Below are 23,271 nucleotides of genomic sequence, written 5' to 3' on the forward strand. Positions count from 1 at the left end.
TCTATAATTGAAACTTTGTAGCCTTAAGCGGAGGCCTGGGCTGGCCAGGGTGTGTGGAAAGCTTGGCTTCCTCCATCACCGGGGGCAACCCTAGCCTCCTGCTCTCTCCAGCTCCGTGGCTGCCGCCATTTCTGTTGGGCTTTATTTATCTTCTATCATTGAAACTTTGTAGCCTTGAGTAGAGGCCTAGGCCGGCAAGGGCAGGCGGAAAGCTTAGCTTCCTCCATTGCTGGGGAAACCCAAGCCTCCCTCCTGCTCTCTGTGGCCGTAGCCATCTTGGTTGGGTTTATTTGCATATTCACTCGTGATTGGCTGGTGGGTGTGGCTTGTGGGTGTGGCTTGTTGGTGTAGCGGAGTGATGGTTAATTTGCATATTATTCTTTTATTAGATAGGATGTTTTTTTGTTTTTAAAACATATACTTCTTAAATAAGATTAATAAAGCCTGATAAAAATCGATTTTTAAATTATGAAAAATATTACAAAGTAACTTTATAAAAAGCCATAATGTTAATATAATTATTTTTTCCTTTCAGGACATGTGAACTTATATATTTGATGCAACCAAGCAGTTTGTAAGTAGTTCAGTGCATGTTATTTTTCACTTTTTTTTTTTTAAGAAAGATCTTTCTGGAGTGATCCCAAATATGTTGATAATGTCAGGGTTAGTTTGATTGATTATAGCATGCTTCTTCATAAAGTAAGGTTATAGTTCTAAGTCCAACAGATTATTTATCTTCTCATAAAGAAAAATCATATGAAATACTTGCCTTTTACTATACGGGGGAACTAATAAAGTGGAAGTTGTTTCAGTGCAATGTATCATCAACTCTGGGAAAACTGCATGTTCATTAACTAAATCTGTATTGAGGTTCTATTACAGGCATATTCTTTTTTAAAATCCTCACCCTAGGATATATTTTTATTGATTTGAGAGAGAGAGAGAGAGAGAGAGAGAGAAAGAGAGAATCATCAATGTTAGAGAGAAACATCGATTGGTTGCCTCCCATACATGCCCTGACTAGGGGGTCGAACCCACAATCTAGATATGTACCATGACTTAGAATTGAACCTGCACCTTTTGGTGTACTGGATCATGTTCCAACCAACTGAATATAAGTATGAACACCTATATTAAAATTTCCAAATTGTTTTTTAACCTATAACACATGTTCCAACAGTATACCCATGTAAGATCTCTATAGAGTTTTTCTTTGGAGAAATAATGAGTAGTCTATGAGATTTTCTGCCCCATTCAGGTAGTAGTATTGAAGATGATTAATATAAAGAAAAGTTGTATATTTATTAACTCTATTCATTATTAATTTCACTTGTTAATTCCAACAAGTGAATGAATCGATGAACTAGAATAACCCAAACCTCTATTTTTCTGCTTATTATGTTGATTTTCATTAGAAAACAGAGCAGAAAACTATTAAGTAACTGGAAACTAAGTACAGTATAGTATACTATTTCCTGTGCATAATTAAATTTTTTAAATAAAATGTTTCCTACTATGGGCACAATAGTACCTTGGTATAAACACTAACTGAGACAAAGTAGTAAGTTCATGTGTAAATTGTGCATTTAAAATAGACTGTATTCTATTACGTAATGAAGTCTGCATTTAAAAAAGTGTGTGTGGGAGGGAATCAGGTATAGTTAGAAAGCTGTAGTAAATTTTTTTTCTCCTTTCTGATTGCTTACTAGGATATCTACTGAAATAAATTCTGTGTTGGTGCTAAAAGTTTCTTGGATCACATTTTTACTAGCTAAAGGTAAAGTCATTATGTTTGTTACATGATAATGTTTCAGATGTAATAATTGATTAAACTTTTGGATTAAGCTCAAAGTTTTATTCAATTTAATGTTGCCTCCCCCCTCTCCCTATTAACCACAATTCTTTCTGTGGCTTGCTAACTATTAGCAAGTCCTTGTAATTCTAATATTGAAGCAATATTGGAAATATCTCATTTCATTTCTAATATCCACTCCTCTTTTCTTTCTAATTTTTGAAGAATAATCTTATTGATTTTATAAAAATGATGTGTACTTACTAAAAAGAATTCAAATAATACAACAAAATGCAAAGAAAAACAGAGAAGTTACCCCAACCCATCCAAAAATAATCATCATTAAAATTATGGGGTTTCCCAAAGCAATGTAATACCCATCAAAATCCCAATGACATTTTTTAACAAATAAAACAAAATATCAGATTTGTATGGAATTACTGAAGACCCCAAATAACCAAAGCAATCCTGAGAAAAAAATAACGAAGCTGGAGGTATTGCACTATGTGACTTCAAATACTACAGAGCAACACTGATCAAAGCAGCATGGTATGGGCCCTAACCGGTTTGGCTCAGTGGAGAGTGTCGGCCTGCAGACTCAAGGGTCCCAGGTTCGATTTTGGTCAAGGGCATGTACCTTGGTTGCGGGCATATCTCAGTGGGGGGTGTGCAGGAAGCAGCTGATCAATGTTTCTCTCTCATCAATGTTTCTAACTCCCTTCCTCTTTGTAAAAAATGAATAAAATACATTAAAAAAAAAAAAGCAGCATGGTATGGGCCAAAAAAACTTATACTCAGACCAATGGAATAGAATTGAGAACCCAGAAATAAAACCACATGTATATGGGCAAATAATTTTTGACAAAGGAGCCAAAAGCATACTATAGAGGAAAGAAAGGCTCTTTAATAAATAGTGCTGGGAAAACTGGAAAGCCATATACAAAAGAATGAAACTAGACTACAGTGTGTCACCAAGTACAAAAACTAAAATGGATCAAAGACCTAAATATAAGATATGAAACAATAAATTACATAGAAGAAAACATAGGTACTAAACTTAGGACGTTGGTTTTAAAGAACATTTTGTGGATTTGACCCTGAAGGCAAGGGAATTAAAGGCAAAAATAAATGAATGGGTCTATATCAAACTAGAAAGCTTCTGCACAGCAAAAGAAACCACCAACAAAACAAAAAGGTAACCAACCAACTGGGAGAAGATATTTTCAAACAACAGCTCCAACAAGGGACTAAGACATGGTGGCCAAGAAATGGAAAAAACTCAACTGTCCTTCCAAAGATAGTTGGATAAAGAAGATGTAAATATATACAATGGAATACTACTCAGCCATAGAAAAGATAAAATACTGCCGTTTGTGACCACTTGGATGAACCTTGAGAATATTATGCTAAATGAAATAAGTCAGCTAAAGCTAAGAACCATATGATTTCATTCATACGTGGAATATAAAACTGAAAGCCATAGACATAGGTAACAGTATGGTGACTGCCAGAGGGAAGTGGGTAGAGGGATAGTAAAGATTAAAGTGGGCCAAATATATGGTGAAGAATTCAGGGGTCCTCAAACTTTTTAAACAGGGGGCCAGTTCACTGTCCCTCAGACCGTTGGAGGGCCGGACTATAGTTTAAAAAAAAACTATGAACAAATTCCTATGCGCACTGCGGGCCCAGGACGAGTCGGCTGCTAAGCAGGACAGGCAGCGGCACCCGGCGGGCCGGATAAATGTCCTCAGCGGGCCGCATGTGGCCCGCGGGCCGTAGTTTGAGGACGCCTGGAGATGATATGACTTTGAGTGGTGGGCACATACTGCAATGTACAGAACATATATCACGGAAATACTCAAAATCTATATGATGTTTTTTTGAAATTCTTACTGAGGATATGTTTATTGATTTTTTAAAAAAATATTTTTTATTATTGATAGTATTACACATATCTCCCATTTCTCCTCTTTACTCCCCTGTTTATTGATTTTAGAGAGAGAGAAACATCCATGTGAGAGAGACATTTATCGGTTGCCTCCTGTACATGCTGTGAACCTTCCAGTTCATAGGTCGATGCTCAACCACGGAGTCATGCCCGCCAGGCAGTGTTTTTCTTTTTTTCTAAAATTATCTTTATTGTTTAAAGTATTACAGGAGTCCCCTTTTCTCCCCCATTAACGTCCCCTCTTCCCCACTCCTGTCCCTTCCACAGGCCTTCATCCCACTATTGTCTATGTCCATGGGTTATGCATATATGCATATACTAGTAAGTTCTTCAGTTGATTTCTTCCCTCCTCCACCCTCCCTCCCTCTGAGGATCCTCAGCTGGTGTTTTTCTTATGTATTGACTATTTTTATCTCAAGCCTTCTGTTTTGAGCTGAACTATGTTTGTAATGGTGTTATTTGGTTCTCAGGTTTTTCTTAGGTTGTCTAGCCCCTTGTTTTTATAAAATGTGTTTTTTAAGTTAGTTCAAGGACTCAGGACATTTTCTTCTGATCGATTATCTTTCAGATTGGGTTTTCTATCTGATTCCCCCCCCTTCTCTGTTGTGATTATATTTCTTCTTTTCTGTAATATGTTTGCATAATCTCTGTGCTTTTCCCCCCATGTAACTAGAACTTCATGTGGGCAACCCTGACCTGATGTTCTATTTTCTTTGATGTGGTGTCAATAAATTTCCCTTTACTCACTTTGCATTTTATCTATGACTACTGGCCCAGTGCACGAAATTCGTGCACATTAAAAGGGGATTAATTAGAGGAAATAATTTAATATTGCTATTTGCCCTTTCTCTATAATAGAAGTGTCAGAGATGAAAGAAAATTAGTAAAATGTATATGAAAACCTTTCTCCTGTCAGAGTCTGGGGCACACCATGGGACCCAGAGTCAAGTCCCCACCCACCCACATTCACCTCAAAATTGCATGAGATCCAGACCCGGCCACCCCCCTCCCCCCATTGGGCTAGATCCAGACCCGGCCATCCCCACCTTTGTCAAGCCCCACCGGGCAGGGGACGTAGCCTCAGGTCCCCTGGCCCGGCGCCAGGACGTGGGGTTGTGGCCTGAGGTCCCCCAGCCCAGACCAGGGCGGGGGGCGTGCCTTGAGGTCCCCCATCAAGTCCTGCCAGTTGTGGGACATGGCCTGAGACCCCTGTCAAGACCCGCTGGGTGGGGGGCATTGCCTGAGGTCCCCCGTCAAGCCCCGCTGGGCAGGGGGCATGGCCTGAGTTCCCCCAACCCAACACTGGGGGTGCATCTTGAGGTCCCCTGTCAAGCGCTGCTTGGTGGGGAGCATGGCCTGAGGTCCCCTGTAAAGCCCCACCAGGCAGGAGGGCGCAGCCTCAGGTCCCCTGGCCTGGTGCCGGGGTGGGGTGCGCGGCCTGAAGTCCCCTGTCAAGCCCCACCTGGTGGGGAGCGTGGCCTGAGGTTCCCCGGCCTGGTGCTGGGGGGGGGGAGCAGCCTGAGGTTCCCTAGCCCAGCACCAGGACAGGAAGCACACCTTGAGGTCCCCATCAAGCCCCACAAGGGTGGGGGCCGTGGCCTGAGGTCCCACAGCCTGGTGCCAAGGCAGGAGGCATGGCCTGAGGTCCCCTGTCAAGCCCTGCCAGGCGGGGAGTGCAGTCTGAGGTCCCCTAGCCCAGCACCAGGATGGGAAGCACACCTTGAGGTCCCCTGTCAAGCCCTGCTGGGTGGGGGAGGGCATAGCCTCAGGTCTCTGCTGATTGCTTGTTAAGACTCCTTATGGGAACTTGGCCTCAGCTGTGGGTGTAGCCATCTTTGTGACAGAGTGATCGTTAATTAGCATATTCCCTCTTTATTAGATAGGATTTGTGTTCCTCCAAAAGGCTATGAGAGCAGGCTTTTTTTTTTTTTTTTTTAGACTTTTAGTCAGAGGGAGAGAAAGTGGAGAGTTCATCTGGAATGCTATGTGTCTTTTTTTAAAATATTTTTTTATTGATTTCAGAGAAGAAGGGAGAGGAAGAGAGAGATTGAAATATCAATGATGAGAGAGAATCATTGATTGGCTGTCTCCTGCATGCCTCCCACTGGGGATTGAGCCCGCAACCCGGGAATGTGCCCTTGATCAGAATCGAACCCGGGACCCCTCAGTCTGCGGGCCGATGCTCTATCCATTGAGCCAAACTGGATAGGGCTGCTATGTTTCTTTGATGTTCTGAGAGTTTTGTTAGAATAAACAATAAAACAACACTTCTAGTGGCAGTTATATCCTGTTTTCATAACAGGATTGTGTTGGGATTCAAATTGTTTTCCCATCTGAAATCTTTGTCAGAAAGTTAGCTATAGTTGTTTACTTTCCTCCATTTTACCCTTTTCTCATCAACAGTTTCCACTTTCTCCAAGTAAGAAGAGAAGAGAGATGATAACTTTCGGTGTCAGTATCTCAAATTTGCTATTGGTGCTAGCACTTAACCAGTATATTCGTTTCTTTTCTTTTATTAAATACTAGAGGCCCAGTGCATGACATTCGTGCACTGGGGGGGAGGGGGTTCCCTCAGTCCGGCCTGCATGTTCTCGCAGTCCAAGACCCCCAAGGGGTCCTTAGCGCTGCCATGGAGGCGGGAGAGGGTCCCACTACCGCCGCTGTGCTCACCAGCCATGAGCTCGGCTTCTGGCTAAGTTGTGCTCCCCCTGTGGGAGTGCACTGACCACCAGGGGGCAGCTCCTATGTTCTATGTTGAGTGGCTGCCTCCTGGTGGTCAATTCACGTCATAGTGACCGGTCGTTCCGCTGTTCGGTCGATTTGCATATTAGCCTTTTATTATATAGAATTGGAGGAGAGAAATTCTTTTTATTTGACTTCACTCTACTATTTTTAACTAGAATACCTTCTTATCATTCTTTACCTCTATGGTATTTTTAAATAACTTAAGTATAGTATTACAAACATACTTTTGTACCATTCCTATGGATCTAGCAAAACCTACCTGATGCAGGGTTACTTATTTCTCATAGTTTCTACACCATCAGTATTTGTTGAGATTGTTTTTTAAAAATATATTTTTATTGATTTCAGAGAGGAAGAGAGAGGGAGAGAGAGATAGAAACATCAGTGATGAGAGAGAATTATTGATCGGCTGCCTCCTGTATGCCCCCTACTGGGGATCAAGCCACAACCTGGGAACTGAATCATGACCTCCTGATTCATAGGTCAATGCTCAAACCAGTGAGCCACATCGGCTGGGCTTTGTTGGGGTTATTAATGGTTTATCAGTCTCATATCAAGAAGATAGAAAGTGAGTCAAACTTCTCTCTTTTTTTAAAATCTTTATTGTTCAGATTATTACAGATGTTCCTCTTTTTCCCACATAGCTCCCCTCCACCCGGTTCCCACCCCACCCCAGGCCCTCGCCCCCCCACTGTCCTCGTCCATAGGTGTAAGCTCTTTGTCCAATCTCTTCCTGCACCCCCACACCATCTTCCCCCTGAGAATTGTCAGTCCACTCCCTTTCCATGACCCTGATTCTATTACATTCACCAGTTTGTTCTGTTCATCAGATTTTTTATTCACTTGATTTTTAGATTCACTTGTTGATAGATAAGTATTTGTTGTTCATAATTTTTTATCTTTACCTTTTTCTTCTTCTTCCTCTTCTTAAAGAATACCCTTCAGCATCTATATGTATAATAGAGAAATATGCTAATTAACTGGGGCGCCGTAACGGATTGACCGGACAGGAGGAGGTTGCACATGCAGAGTTGGGGGCGGAGTGGCAGGAGCCTCTGCGCCCCTGCACTGGGGGAGGGCCTTGTCATCAGCTGCCGAGGCTGCCTCAAGGGCCGGAGAGGTAGGCAGGGCCGGACCCACAGTGGCCGCGCCTGCTGCGGGGCCTAGGGAGCCATGCAGGGCCGGACCGGCGACTCCAGGGTGGCTGCGCAGCTTGACAGCAGACAAGGGCCTGCTTGGCTGTAGCCACGGCAACCTGTGAGCAGGTAAGCGGGCCGTAGGCAGCATCCAGCAGGGCCTGCTTGCCCATTGCCGTGGTGTGGAGCAGGCAGGCCTCGCAGAGAGCAGAGAACCACGGGGAGCAGGCCTAGCCATCAGTAGGACATCCCCTGAGGGCTCCCGGATTGGAGAGGGTGCAGGTTGGGCTGAGGGACACCCCCTCCCATGCACGAATTTCGTGCACCAGGCCTCTAGTTTCATATAAGACTGGTTTGGCAGTGATGAACTCCTTTAGCTTCTTCTTGTCTGTGAAGCCCTTTATCTGCCCTTCATTTCTGAATGATATTTTTGGTGGGTAGAGTAATCTTGGTTGTAGGTTCTTACTATTCATCACTTTGAATATTTCTTGCCACTCCCGTCTGGCCTGCATAGTTTCTGTTGAGAAGTCAGCTGACAATTGTATGGGTGCTCCCTTGTAGGTAATTAACTGTTTTTCTCTTGCTGCTTTTAATATTCTCTCTTTGTCTTTTGCTCTTGGCATTTTAATTATGATGTGTCTTGGTGTGGTCCTCTTTGGATTCCTTTTGTTTGGGGTTCTCTGCGCTTCCTGGACTTTTAAGTGTATTTCTTTCACCAGGTGGGGCAAGTTTTCTGTCATTATTTCTTCAGATAGGTTTTCAATATTTTGCTCTCTCTCTTCTTCTGGCACCCCCATAATTTGGACGTTGATATGCTTGAAGTTGTCCCAGAGGCTCCTTCTTCATATCTTCATATTTTTGGATTCTTTTTTGTTTTTGCTCTTCTGGTTGGGTGTTTTTTGCTTCTTTGTATTTCAAATCTTTGACTTGATTCTTGGGATCCTCTAGTCTACTGTTGAATCTCTGTATATTATTCTTTATTTCTGTCAGTGTATGCTTAATTTCTGAATGGTCTTTTTCCATTTTTTTTGGCATTCTCACTAAGATCCTTGAAGGTCTCACTAAGTTCCTGGGAGGTTTCTAGAATATTCTTGAGTAACCTTATAACTGTGATTTTGAACTCTATATCCAGTATTTTGCTTTCATTCATTTCTTTCATTTGTGACTTGTTTCTTTGTCTCTGCATTTGGCTGCTTCCCTGTGTTTGTTTCTATGTATTGGGTAGCTGCTAAGTCTCCTTGAATGGTCTTGTGTGGTAGGTGTCCTATAGGGCCCAGTGGCTCAGCCTCCCTAATTACCTGAGGTGGACACTCTTGGTTCATCCCTTTGTGGGCTGTGTGCACAGTCTTGTTGTAGTTAAGCCTTGATTGCTGTTGGTACCACTGGGAGGAATTGACTTCCAGGACAATTAGCTGTGAGGACCAGCTGTGTCTACAATGGAAGAACTGCTGCGCTGGAGACACCCTTATGGGGCAGTACTTGCTTCAGTGGGGCTTTGGTGCTCACTGAGTCTGCCCCTTGAGTGTGTCACTTATGGATGTGAAGAGTTGTAATCTGTTATGGTCTCACACTGACCACTGGGTACACTGGCTCTTGGATCTCCAAGGAGGTGCAAAGTCAGCCACTGTCTGGGGTCGCCCAGCAGGAGCTACAGAGAGATCTGCAGATTCCTCTTCTTTGTATTGGGTTTGGATGTGCCCTGATGAGATCCAGCTGGGTAGCAAGGCAGGCTGCTGCCGCCGGATTGATTGCTTTGGGGCTTCCTGACCCAGCTGCTGCCTGTTTGACATGTTTTAGGCTGAGAAAGGACAGGCCATTCATATGCAAAAGCTGCTGTGCACAGCTTGGGTGGGTTTGTAAATTGGGTGGGGCGGGGTCTCAGGGAATCACCAGGGCGGAGCAAACAGCAATGGCTGCCATTTAGCCCTGTACTAGAGCGGTCCCAGCGCAGGAACAATGACCACTGCGTGCACCTCCGTCTGGAAGAAAGCTGCCCTCGTGTTCTTGTCCCTATGCCAGATAGTCCAGTTTCTCACCGTATGTGTCTGGGTCCCCCTGAGTCTCGCCCGGAACTGGAAATTAGAGCAAGTGGGAGTTTGTATCTCCCTCCTGTTTAAAAAAGCAGCGCACCTGGGTGCAAGCCCATTCCATGCCTCCGCACTTCCTACCAGTCTCAATGTGCTTTCTTCTTTACCTCTTTAGTTGTAGAACTTCCACTCAGCCAGCTTTTCCATGATTCTGGATGATAGTTGTTCTGTCTTTTATTTGTAATTTTGATGTGGTTGTGAGAGGCAGCAAGTACAGGTGTTTACCTATGCCACCATCTTGGTTCCTCTTCAAACTTCTCTTTTAAAAACAATGTACAACAAAGAGCTGTAATCAAATGTTATAGCTATATTTGATCATGATTTGTGTATTTTATATTGCTGTTCAATTTTTTTCTCAGGTTTTTATTATATGCATTTATTTCTTCACAGTTCTGTATTTATATAGTTATTGTATTAACTTTCAGGGTTTTGTGCTAAATAATTTATAGATGACTTTACAATTATACACTAATTTTGTTTTTCTTAATGGCTTTTGTTATTATAATATTGTGGGTGGGGTTTAAAAGTGAAAATATATGAGGATTCATAAATAAGTAGAATTAAAGATTAGCATATATCATACTTCAAAATTATTTTCAGAATACATTCTTTAGCTCTTACCAAAACTGGAAGTAAGTTTAAAAAAGCAAAAAACCAAAGTAATTTAGACATAAGGACTGAATAATAATAATATCTAAACTTAAAATTCTCATTATAAACTTTACTTTATTTATAATTTCATAACTTTATATTTTTATATATATCAAATCTGACTGATTTTTTATTAAAAAAATAATCTTTAACATGCCTCTAGTGACTATTGAATAAATGAGTATGTGGATACATCCATTCTGACAATTTTCCCTGACTTAAGCATCTTAATCTTGCCCTAGCCAGTGTGGCTCAGTTGGTTAGAGTGTAGTTCTGTGCACTAGAGGGTTGTGAGTTTGATTCCTGGTCAGGGCACATACCTACGCTGTGGGTTTGATTCCTCTTCTGGGCTGGAGGCAACTGATCGATGTATCTCTCTCACATCAATGTTTCTCTCTCTTCCTAAAATCAATAATAAAATAAAAAAATATCAATCTCTAACTTTACTTTAAAATGTGAATCTTTTTTATATTCAGGGGAAATATTACAAATGGAAGATGACCTGGTGATCTCATTTCAGTTAATGCTATGTGTCCTTGACTATTTTATCAAACTCTCACCTCCTGCATTGCTCAAAGAACCGTATAGTAAGTATTTTAAATATTTTGTGCTCCTCCTACTTCATCATTCAGTAGTTGTTTATTAATGTCTGATACATCCAAAAAGTGGTTTTAGACCCTAGGCTACGATAATAAATAAATCAGACATGGATTGTGTCCTCAAGTAGTGTAAGATATAGCAGGAGGGATAAGATAAGTAAGCAAGTAATTAGAGTATATGGTAGAAAGTGGTCTGGGCCAAAATACAACAAATACTATGGAAGTTCAGCAGATGAGACAGTTTTCCCAGCTGGGGAAGAGCAAGGAGGGCCATATAAAGGAGGTGGCATTTGAACTGAGTAAAAAAATAGTTAGGATTTGAGTGTTTTGGTAAGTTGTGGGGAGGGCATTCCCAATAAAGAGCAAATCCAGGGGCAAGGCATAGATATGATTGAAACTGCATGGGAAAGAGTTGTCCCTTCTTCAGGAACAGATTAAATTTTTATTACTGAGTGCTGTAATGATTATGCGACTAATTTTTTTTTGTTATATGAAGTGTATTGATCTATTTCAGTGGGTGATGAGATGGGAAATGTATTTAATTAAAAGTAACTGTTGCTAATTAATTAGATATCATTAAGCAAAGATGAGTATATTGTCATAGAATGGAATTGCTTCCTCTGGTGGCATCATGAGTAGGATTTCAAAATTATTATACTACAGAAACATGTAAAATTAACTAAGGCTGACCTGATTCCTTGGCTCCTAAAATGATGAAAATATTAATAATACTAAAATAATGTAGGACAGATCAAAATACAGAAGTCTCAAAGTGTCTTTGAGTGGCTGAAAAGCTGAAGCCTTATTAATCCGTGAGAACAGTACTTCATGGGAAAATGAAGTCTGAAGCAGAATTTTGAAAATTTGTTGAACATGGTTTGACAAACAAGGCAGTCATTTAACAGAAACCATATGTAAAACAGAGAGAGAGAAAAATAGGAAAGAATAAATATATTTTACATTTTTCTTTACAAAAATTTCTTTATATGCCTTTTCTCAATATTTTCAATGTTATAATATTAGTAACTTCATGTAGGATGTTACTTTAGATTGACAGGCTTTGTTGTTTTTTTTTGGATCATTTCAGTGCACATTTAATTCTCTAAGTGATATGTTAAAGAGAAACCAGGATGAGTTATTGAATTGACTGAGTATAATACACTTTTAATTATCTTTTTATTATGGAGAATATCAAATGAATACAAAAGTAGACAGTAATATAATAAGCCTCCACTTATTTATTACCTAACTTTACTGTCCAGCTCTACCAGCTATATTATTTTGAAGCACATTTCTACATATAATTCATCCTTATAAATTTTAGTATCTCTAGAAGATAAAGACTTTTTAAAAAGCATAATGACAGTACCATTATATCACACCTAAAAAATGAATTAATAGTGATCTCTCACTACCATCAAATATTTAGTAAGTGTTCACATTTTCATTTGTCTTATAAAAGTAATTTAAAAAATTTTACTGGTTGACTAAATAAGAATCTACATGAGATTATACTTTGCAGTTGATTTATTTGCTTTTAAAAAGACTTTAAGAAAAGTTCATCCTTTATCTATCTTTCTCTCTTTTTTCCCCCCTTGCAATTTGTATATTAAATCCTGTTGAGTTTCCCATGTTTAATTTTTTATGAATGCATCCTGTGGTTTGGTGTAACATGTTCCTCTCACCTCTTGATTTCTTGTAAATTGTTGTTTGGGCCTAGAGGCAGTTAATACTTTTTATACATAGTCATCTATAATCTCTGTAATAGCTGAATCCACATTCAGTTTAAATTGGAAATGCTCAAAATAATTCAGGGAATTAAAAAAATCTACATATAAAGATTTTAAGAAATCACAATTTAGTGTCACATTATAATATGTACATACTTATCTTTTGAAAGCATCATAATTTACTATGGTATTTGCTAAAATTTTTAAAATTTATTTATTTTTATACTCTGTCTCAAAATTGAATCCATAAATACTTGCTTATTATTTTTAAGGTACTTTAAAAGACAAAGCATTTTTTCCCCTTGCATACTGAGTAGGATAATTTGGAATTACTTTATAAGTTGGCTATTTCTTCTTGCCTTCCTAATATTTAGATTTCAGTATTTTAGTTTTGAACTAGTTGGGGGCAGAAGAGAATAGGAGCATGGCAAAAACTATTTTTAGTACATAATTTATAATAGATATGCAATAAAAAGATAAAATTGTTAGCCTTTAAAGGAAGCCTAATAATTAAAAGTAGCATAATGTTACCAGATTATTTCTGACCTTCCTAGTTATATTTAAAACATTTCATTATTTTATACAGTGGAATTTGCAATTGTTCTGATCTAATTTACCATTTTTACAGAAACAGCTGTAATACCTATTAATGGTTCACCTCGAACACCAAGGCGAGGTCAGAACAGGAGTGCACGGATAGCAAAACAACTAGAAAATGATACAAGAATTATTGAAGTTCTCTGTAAAGAACATGAATGTAATATAGATGAGGTAATTTGACTTCATGATTTCTTTAAAATAGTTAAAGTAGATTTAGATATAAGTTCTTTCTAACAGTATATACTTCTTTTGTAATGAGCTTGCTTTTTATAATTAGTGCTAACCCTTTTGCGATAGCAAAATGTTTAGCAAAAATTTAATTTTCATATTCAGCTACTTCAATTTTAAAGAGTAGCTCCCTCACTCTGGAATCACAGAAATGTGAATCATTAAGGCAGTAGTTTTCAAATGTATTTATTCTTTGATTCCTCTGTGATTATGATACCCCTAATGTTTTAAAATACCCTGCTAAGAAACCCCTAGTGTTTTTGGTTTAGTGATAAGTGATATCAGCATTAAATTTCTGTTCAGACTTCTATAATTACTGTCTTTCTAAATATTACATCAGATGATAATGGTTGGTAAAGAGTACACATAAATACCCAGGAATTGCTTATCTTGTTCATAGAATCTGGAATGTTGGAATTGGAAGGACTCTCATAAATAATATACTCTGCCTCCTTTTTGTAATGAGTAAATAAGCTTCTAGAGACTGAGCTAATTACTATAGACTCTGGGACATCTTGCTACCAGTGCTCCTGTCACTGTACCATGCTGTTTCTCTCATACATTGTTATATTGTCCACAATTCACTACCATCAGATAGCTATATGAAATGCTGCATCTTTGAAATTTCTCTGTGAACTCTAGGAAGAAATGGGGTTTTAAAAGTATTGGAATGATTTATCAAGATATCTGGGTTTTTAGCACTGTGGCTTTTTTTTATTTCAATAAATAATAGATTAGACATATAGATACAGATGTATCAACTTTATGTAGATACATATATGTGTGTATATATGTATATATATGCTAGTATATATCCTTTTCTAGAATCACAAATTATCTTTTCTAATAAGCTAACAAATGTAGTTGACATATATATATATTTTTTACTCCAGTCTACTACTCAGTCCATTTTCTTTTTTTTAAAATATATTTTATTGATTTTTTTTACAGAGAGGAAGGGAGAGGGATAGAGAGTTAGAAACATCGATGAGAGAGAAACATCGATCAGCTGCCTCCTGCATACTCCCTACTGGGTATGTGCCCGCAACCAAGGTACATGCCGTTGACCGGAATCGAACCTGGGACCCTTGAGTCTGCAGGCCGATGCTCTATCCACTGAGCCAAACCAGTCATGGCTCAGTCCATTTTCTAATTCCTAGTTGTTAATTCTCTGAGTTTCAGAACTACTTGTAAAATTTCATTTTTAAAATCAGGAGTAAATCATTTTTTTACTTTTTTATTCTTTGTTATAATTTAGAATCATTATAGTAATGCTTTTTAGAGTATAGGTAATTAAAATCTTTGGTGATAATTGACATTAATTAATTGACACGTGGTTATTTACACAGCATTTATTGGTTAGTTATATTTATGGTTATATAATTATTAGTTAGTGAACTACCCACCTTTTAAATATTCTAGTTAAGTGGGAATTAATTAGAAAACAAAGCTAGTAAGTTTAACAGAAGCTTAATTCTTACAACTTATTTGTGAAGTAGAAGACAGGAACTGATATTAAATCATTTCCAGCTTAGTAAATGTAGACTTCAAAGTTGTAAAATGAAGTTAAATGAAGGAAAGTAAGTTGTTTAAAATTCCACAACATATTGCAAGTGTAGAATAGCCAGGAACATAACTTCAGGTTTTTCTGAGTACTGTCTTTATTTTCCATATTAAAAGCAGGATGCTTTTGCATGAATTTGCATAATTCCACAAAACATTTTATTTTGGTTTTGAATTCAGTTATTGGGTATTATTTTTGTATGTGAAATTATTTTGTTACAAATGCAGGTTATTTTCCCAAATTTATGCTAAAATAGTTGACTTAATATTCTCTAAGCTAGGTATTAGATGACGTGTGTGAAGTGGACTAAATTATACTTTGGGGACAAATCAGAGGCAGTGCAGAAGTAAAACGAGTCTTGGCTTTGCTCTTAGGCAGATTAGGTTTAAATTCCAGCTCTGCCGCTTCCTAGCTGTGTAACCTTGGTCAAGTTGATTAATTTTTGAGCCTCCCATCTTTTTATCATTTGTTTAATGTGGAATACTGAAATTGGTTTCAATGGCTTTTCTTCTTATAAATCCCATTTCATTAAAAACTCCAACTCCACCTCCATTTTAGGACCTGAAACCTGCCTCACATAATGTTAAAGGTAAATAATTAAATTAATTATAAATAAATGTCACACTAGGTTGAATGTAAGTTATTGATCAAAATGTCAGTTAACACTTTCATTGTAGTGATAGTGATGGAGATTAATTTTTAAAAATTTTAATGGTCATGTACCTTTATCTTTTTCAGGTGAAAAATGTTTATTTCAAAAATTTTATACCTTTTATGAATTCTCTTGGAATTGTAGCTTCAAATGGACTTCCAGAGGTAATTTGAAAGAAAACTTAATAAAATGTTAATGTGTTTTGGAACTTTTGGGAGGGGGGAATAGTTGTCTAAATTTCTTAAGATCACTTTACTGTATATTAAATACTTCTTGCTCAGGAAAAGGAATCTAAGAATTGTGATGAACCAACTTTACATGGAAACAAGAAAACCTTTTCAACGTGTACTCAAACATATAAATAAGCAGTATTTTGTAATTTAGAAATTGATTCGTACTAAAATGTTCCAAAAATTTAAGTGTAGACTTTTGAATTTCTAAATTTCACTAATATTAAATATAGTGCTCACCTGGGCAGCACATATACTAAATATAACTAAATATATACAATCACATTTGACTCGAATTTGCTTTACTTCACATCTTCGTGCATAGGAACCATAATTAATACCATTAACTTTATTGCCATTACTGTATTGCAGAGCATCTCTTTTGAGTATTTTTTAAAAACTACGTAGTTGAAAGTAAATTGGGTTGAAATGACTGAAATTATATTGCAGAAATATTTTACCTTAATGGTGTACCATCCATCCGCTTGTTTGTTTTTTCACATTTTGCCTCAAATGTTTTGCTCTTCAATGAGAACAGAACAACTGAGAACTTATGTGGTAAGGTAAAATATGTGGAGAAAAGGGTGCTTCAGATAAAGGATGAAGAACAAGTACTCAGTGATAAAGCAGTATTTTAAAAGCAGCTAGCATTAGTCACTAAGACCAAAAGATGTGAAGTCAGATAGCTAGACTGCTGATTCTGTGGCCTGAACTGGTGGTTAGTTCTTGAAATCATTCATTCATTCATCCATTCATTAATTCAACACTATTTATTGAGTGCCTAGTATGTGCCAAGCATTGTGCTAGATATCACTGATACAGAGATTTAACTTGTAGTTGCTGTCATTAAGGTGCTAGTGGGACATAGACAAATAAATAGAACATTACAGGAATATATGAGTCTGATAGAAGTATTATACATGGTGTTGTAATATTTTGGAGGAGGTCATCCTAGTCCAAAGTGGGGCATATAGGTTTTGCGGAAAATTGTTTGGACTGTGTCATTTCTGAGCTGAGCAAGCTTTATGAAAAATGGCATTTCCGAGGGTTGGAAATTACAGATTCAAAGGCACAGTGATATGTGATAGCTTGGTCTGTTCAGTGAACTCCAACTAGGTAAGGTTGGGTTACAGGGCAGAAGAGAGGCAAAAAGGGGCCGAATGTTGTATTTCTGAATCTTGTTATAAAAAAAATATGCTGTTCACAACTCTAAAAAATGTTGGATACTTGTAGTAATTTTTCTACAAGGAAGGGTTATAATTTTAATAGAAATCTTAAGATAAATTTGACATTTCCCCCAATATTTTGCATATAGTACTCATAGCTGTTAATCAATAAATGATTCATAATTAGTGTTTCACTAAGCTAGGGCAGTAACACTTATTAAACTTAAACATTAATGATTGTTGTACCTAAAAAATTTATGCAGACAAAAAGTTTATACTTAACTGGATTTCTTCTTCCACTCCTTTTAGACTGCAATTTTAGTACCCCTCAGGTTGGAAACACTTTTGCCTTAAAAGGCACACAGAAGGCATGCCAAATAGTTGTCTATCGTGCATTGATTTTTAAATTATGATTCAAAATTATGAAGCAGAACTGATAAAAATATTGCAGATTCCAGCAATTGAAAAAGTGTCTAAGAGTGGGAATCATGCAAATTAATTGGTCTAATTAATTGAGCAAATACTCTTGCCTAACATACTTAACTGAAGGACGTTGGAGTGAATTAAAAGATTTAGAAAAGATGGGAAGAATATATAGTCAAGAGGATTTGTTACAGTATTTGAAAAATTCTTCATTTTATATTGATAAGCGTAGTAGATTAAAAGTGAAAAATATATGGGATGTTTGGAGGATCTTGGCAGTTAAGTGGTTATAATAATACTTATTTTTATCTTACAGTTCCATCTCAGTACTGATTTGGGCATTGATGAATCTTGTCTACATAAAATTCTAATGAATGGGATGCATGCATAAAATATGATTAAAATTAGAATTGAAAATTTGCAGTTTCCTTTACTTCACTTGCACATATGCCTTATTTATATTGCATGTGAATTCAGTGTGTAGTAAAATTAAGTGTATTGTATAAAAATTCTTTAATTAAATCTTCTGTGTATTGAGAGATGTAATGACATGAAAGGATAATCATCAGTATTGTTTTCTTTTGAGGTGGAAAGTCTCTCTAAACAATATGAAGAAATTTACCTTAAAAACAAAGATCTAGATGCAAGATTATTTCTGGATCATGATAAAACTCTGCAGGCTGATCCTATAGACAGGTATTGTACATGGTATATATTTGTTTAAATGCTTTGCTATAGGTCAGTTTTGATAGAGGTAGGTTAAACAGGTTTTTGTTTTAACTTAATGATCTTTAAATAACATTTATAGTAATTACTTCAGATGTCTTTCTATAAAGCTAATAAGATAAACAATATTTAAGCATATAATTTATTAACAAATGGAGATTTCTTATGATACAGTGTCTTAGGTTTACATAGATTTAAACCTATTCTTTTTTATTTAAACAAGTGAAAAATATTTTCTGTACTGTATTGTCTATGTAAACATTAATTTGCCTCCTGGTATGCACAGGTTTGTGTTGATTTTTAATATCTTTTTAAAGTAATTTTTCTCCAATCAAGTCAAGGCAGAGAATAAATCTTTCAGTATTTCCTTCATGCTTTCTGGAATGTAGTTGTTTTCACTTTTCCTCATTGAGTCTTAATTTCCTCATCTGTACAATGCAAGCATTTACTGTAGAGTCACATATATACTAGGTGTACCGGTTAATAATAGCGGATTTTGTAATCAAAGAAAACACCATAATTTCAAGAGAAACATCAAAAGTGCTTTGTTCAAAGTAATGTCCATCGCTAGCTACACATTTCCCCATCTTTCAGGTAATTTGTAGATACAGTCCCAATAGAACTTTACTTGTTTTGAGGTAAACCATTCAGAGACCCAATTTTCCACTTCTTCATATGTTTAGAAGTGTGCTCAGAAAGTGCGTGTGCCATCGATCAGAACAAGTGGTAATCTGAAGGAGCAATGTCTGGTGAATACAGTGGGTGGGTTAATACTTCCCAGGCAAGATCTTTTAACGTGTCTTTAACTGGTTTTGAAGTGTGTGATGGTGCATCATCATGAAGCAAAATTACTTTGCTGTGACTTCTGGCACAATCTGGTCGTTTCACGATCTAAGTGTGGTTCAAATTGATTACTTGTTGTCAGTAGCGATCAGTATTAACCGTTTCACCTTGTTTTAGAAGCTCATAATACACCACATCTTCCTGATCCCACCAAATGCAGAGCATTGTCTTCTTTCTGAAGCGATTTGGCCTTGCAGTCGATGTTGATGGTTGACCTGGATCATCCAATGATTTTGTGCATTTGGGATTCTCAAAATAAATCCACTTTTCACCGCCAGTCACAATTCGATGCAAAAAAGACTTTCTTTCGTGCCATTGAAGCAACATTTTACTGATGACTTTTCGGTTTTCCATTTGTCTTTCGTTCAGTTGATGTGGCACCCATTTTCCTTCCTTTAAAATCTTTCCCATTGCTTGTAAACGATCAGAAATTTGTTTGCTGAGCAATGTTTAATCTTTCTGCAAGTTGTTTTTGAGTTTGACACGCATCTTCATCCAATAATGCTTGTAATTGTTGGTCTTCAAACTTTTTCAGTTGACCTGGATGTCTTTGTCTTTCATATAGAAATCATCACTTTTAAAGCATTTAAACCAGTGTTCACAAGTATCTTGAGATGGAGCATGTTCACCATAAGCTTCCTGAAGTATTCAGCAGCACTTTTCTTCAAAATAAAGTAATGAATTAAAACTTTCCACAAATGCTCTCTTTTTTTGGCATGAAATTCGACATTTTTAAGTGTAAAAATATCTATGATATAACACCTTCAGAAAATTTGCCATATGAAATTTTGAAGCTTGTTGTCAATACAACAAAATAGCATACATATCAAATCGCATATATATCAACATGTGTATAACTCCATCTATTGAAAAAATCTGCATTATTATAACTGGTACACCTAGTACTTTGTACTATATATATATATGTATATTAATGAAAGTACTTTGTAAATGGAAAAGTGATAGGAAAATGCTAGTAATCCCAGTTCAACTTAAGGGGTTGAATATTTTTCATAAAACTAGGATAGGATAAATTTGTATACATAAGAAAGCAATCAAACATTTAGAGAAGAGGAAAGTGAAGATGCTGAACAGCCAATTGAATATATGATTTTCATTTTTTTAAACTAAAAAAAGTTCACCCACTACCTTCCATTCCCTCTGGTTTGTTCTCTGTATCTAAAAGTTTAAATTAAAAAAGAAAATATATAAGAGAAATCATACTGTATTTTTTTCTTTCTGGCATTTCACTTAACGTAATGTTTTTAAGGTTGCAATGGCAAGATTTCATTCTTTTTAATGGCTGAATAATACTCCATTGTAATTTATATATATAATCTTACAGTTTCTTTATCATTCATCCATCAGTGGACACTTATGTTTCTATATCTTAACTATTATAAATAATGCTGCAATGAACATGGAGGTGCAGGTATCACTTCAAGTTAGTGTTTTTGTATAAATTCCCAGCAGTGGAATTACTGGATCATGTAGTAGCTCAATTTTTAATTTTTTGAGGAACTTCCATACTATTATTCATAATGGATGCACCAATTTACATTCCCGCCAACAGTGCACAAGTGTTCCCTTTTCTCCATATCCTTGCCAACACTGGTTATTTAATGTCTTTTTGGTAATAGCCATTCTAACTGGTGTGAGATGATATTTAATTGTGGTCTTGATTTGCATTTTCGTGAAGACTAATAATGTTGTACCTGTTGGCCATCTGTTTGTCTTTGGAAAAATGTCTATTCAAATCTGTTCGTTTTTAAATTTGTGTTTTTGAAATTGAGTTCTTTATGTATTTTTAATATTAACCCTGTATGAGACATGATTTGCAAATATTTTCTCTTATTGAGTAGATTGCCTTTTTTCATTTTGTTGATGGTTTCATACACTGTGCAGAAGCTTTTTAGTTCAGTACTTCTACTTGTTTATTTTTGCTTTTGTTGTCTTTGCTTTTGGTGTCAGATTAAAAATATTTCGACTACTGATGTCGAAGAGCTTCTAAACACCTCTGCTTTTTTTTAAGGAGTTTTATGGTTTCCTGTCTTACATTCATGTTTTTATTCCATTTTGTGTTAATTTTTTAGAATGATGTAAAATAGTAGTCAAATTTTATTCGTTTGTATGTAGGTGTCCAGTTCTGTCAGCACCACCAAGGATATTTTTTCCATTAATTTTCAGAGAGTGGAAGGGAGGAAGGGAGAAGGTAAGAGAAAGGAAAGGAGGGAAGTGGGAGGAAGGGAGAGAGAGATACATCTATGTGAGAGAGACACATCAGTTGCCTCCTGCATGCACCCTTACCCACAACCCAGAATTGAGCGCAACCCTTCAGTCCATGGGCCAGTGTTCTAGCACTGAACCACATGGCTAGGGCTCAGCACCACCTATTGAAGAGACTGTCCTTTCCTTATTCTAAATTCTTGGCTTCTTATCATGAATTAATTGACAATATATGTGTGGGTTTATTTCTGGGGTCTCTATTCTGTTCCCTTGATCAGATGTCTGTTTTTCTGCCAGTGTCATGCTATTTTGATTACGCTACCTCTGTAATGTAGTTTAAAATCAGGAAGTGTTATGGCTCCAGCTTTGTTCTTTGTTTTTTCAAGATTGCTTTGGCTATTTGGGTTCTTTTGTGATTCCATACAAATTTTAGGATCATTTGTTCTGTTTTTATGGAAAATGCCATTGGAATTTTGATAGGGTTTGCATTGAATCTGTAGATTGCTTTGGGTAGTATTGACATTTTTTTTATTTTTTATTTTTTTAAATTTAATAAATCTTTATTGTTCAGATTATTACAATTGTTCCTCTTTTTTCCCCTCATAGCTCCCCTCCACCCAGTTCTCATCCCACCCTCTGCCCTTACCTCCCCCCAACTGTCTTTATCCATAGGTGTACGATTTTTGTCCAGTCTCTTCCCGCACCCCCACACCCCTTTCCCCCCGAGAATTGTCAGTACACTCCCTTTCTATGCCCCTGATTCTATTATATTCACCAGTTTATTCTGTTCATCAGATTTTTTATTTACTTGATTTTTAGATTCACTTGTTGATAGATATGTATTTGTTGTTCATAATTTTTATCTTTACCTTTTTCTTCTTCCTCTTCTTAAAGAATACCTTTCAGCATTTCATATAATACTGGTTTGGTGTTGATGAACTCCTTTAGTTTTTTTTTATCTGTGAAGCTCTTTATCTGCCCTTTAATTCTGAATGATAGCTTTGCTGGGTAGAGTAATCTTGGTTGTAGGTTCTTGCTATTCATCACTTTGAATTTTCTTGCCACTCCCATCTGGCCTGAATAGTTTCTGTTGAGAAATCAGCTGACAATTGTATGGGTGCTCCCTTGTAGGTAATTAACTGTTTTTCTCTTGCTGCTTTTAATATTCTTTCTTTGTCTTTTGTTCTTGGCATTTTAATTATGATGTATCTTGGTGTGTCCTCTTTGGATTCCTTTTGTTTGGGGTTCTCTGCGCTTCCTGGACTTGTAAGTGTATTTCTTTCACCAGGTGGGGCAAGTTTTCTGTCATTATTTCTTCAAATAGGTTTTCAGTATTTTGCTCTCTCTCTTCTTCTGGAACCCCAATAATTCTGATGTTGGTACGCTTGAGGTTGTCCCAGAGGCTCCTTACACTATCTTCAAATTTTTGGATTCCTTTTTCTTTTCCAGTTGAGTGTTTTTTGCTTCTTTGTATTTCAAATCTTTGACTTGATTCTTGCGGTCCTCTAGTCTGCTGTTGGGTCTCTGTATAATATTTTTTATTTCAGTCAGTGTATGTTTAATTTCTAGTTGGTCCTTTTTCATATCCTCGAGGGTCTTGCTAAATTTATCAGCCTTTTCTAGGAAATTCTTGAAAAACTTTATAACCATGGTTTTGAACTCTATATCCAGTCGTTTGCTTTCTTCCATTTCTTTCATTTGTGATCTGTTTCTTTGTCTCCGCATTTTGGCTGCTTCCCTGAGTTGGTAGAGTAGCTTTATGTGCTAGGTGTCCTAAGGGCCCAGTGGCTCAGCCTCCCCAGTTACCTTAGGTGGACACTCTTGGTGCACCCCTTTTTGGACTGTGTGCATAGCCTTGTTGTAGTTAAGTCTTGATTGTTGTTGGAATCACTGGGAGGAATTGACCTCCTGGCCAATTGGCTGTG

At 37.1% G+C, this 23,271-nt stretch overlaps 1 protein-coding gene across 6 annotated transcripts in view; it reads left to right on the plus strand.

Annotated features, from left to right (window-relative positions):
* RB1 (RB transcriptional corepressor 1) overlaps positions 1–23,271 on the plus strand; it is a 228,465-nt gene that overhangs the window by 61,632 nt on the left and 143,562 nt on the right. For 5 of the 6 annotated variants that reach the window (XR_013960129.1, XM_080660113.1, XM_080660114.1 and 2 more), the window contains 6 exons: positions 536–574; positions 1,710–1,777; positions 10,836–10,946; positions 13,317–13,459; positions 15,819–15,896; positions 18,138–18,247. Coding sequence is in view for 5 of the 6 variants with exons in the window: in XM_080660113.1 (XP_080516239.1) it covers positions 536–574; positions 1,710–1,777; positions 10,836–10,946; positions 13,317–13,459; positions 15,819–15,896; positions 18,138–18,247 (549 nt within the window). In the remaining variant the exon portion in view is untranslated. The remainder of the gene's footprint in view (positions 1–535; positions 575–1,709; positions 1,778–10,835; positions 10,947–13,316; positions 13,460–15,818; positions 15,897–18,137; positions 18,248–23,271) is intronic. The other variant, XM_080660115.1, reaches the window with a different exon arrangement.

Source organism: Plecotus auritus (genome assembly GCF_963455305.1).
Source record: "Plecotus auritus genome assembly, chromosome: 3".
NCBI classification, from domain to species: domain Eukaryota; kingdom Metazoa; phylum Chordata; class Mammalia; order Chiroptera; family Vespertilionidae; genus Plecotus; species Plecotus auritus.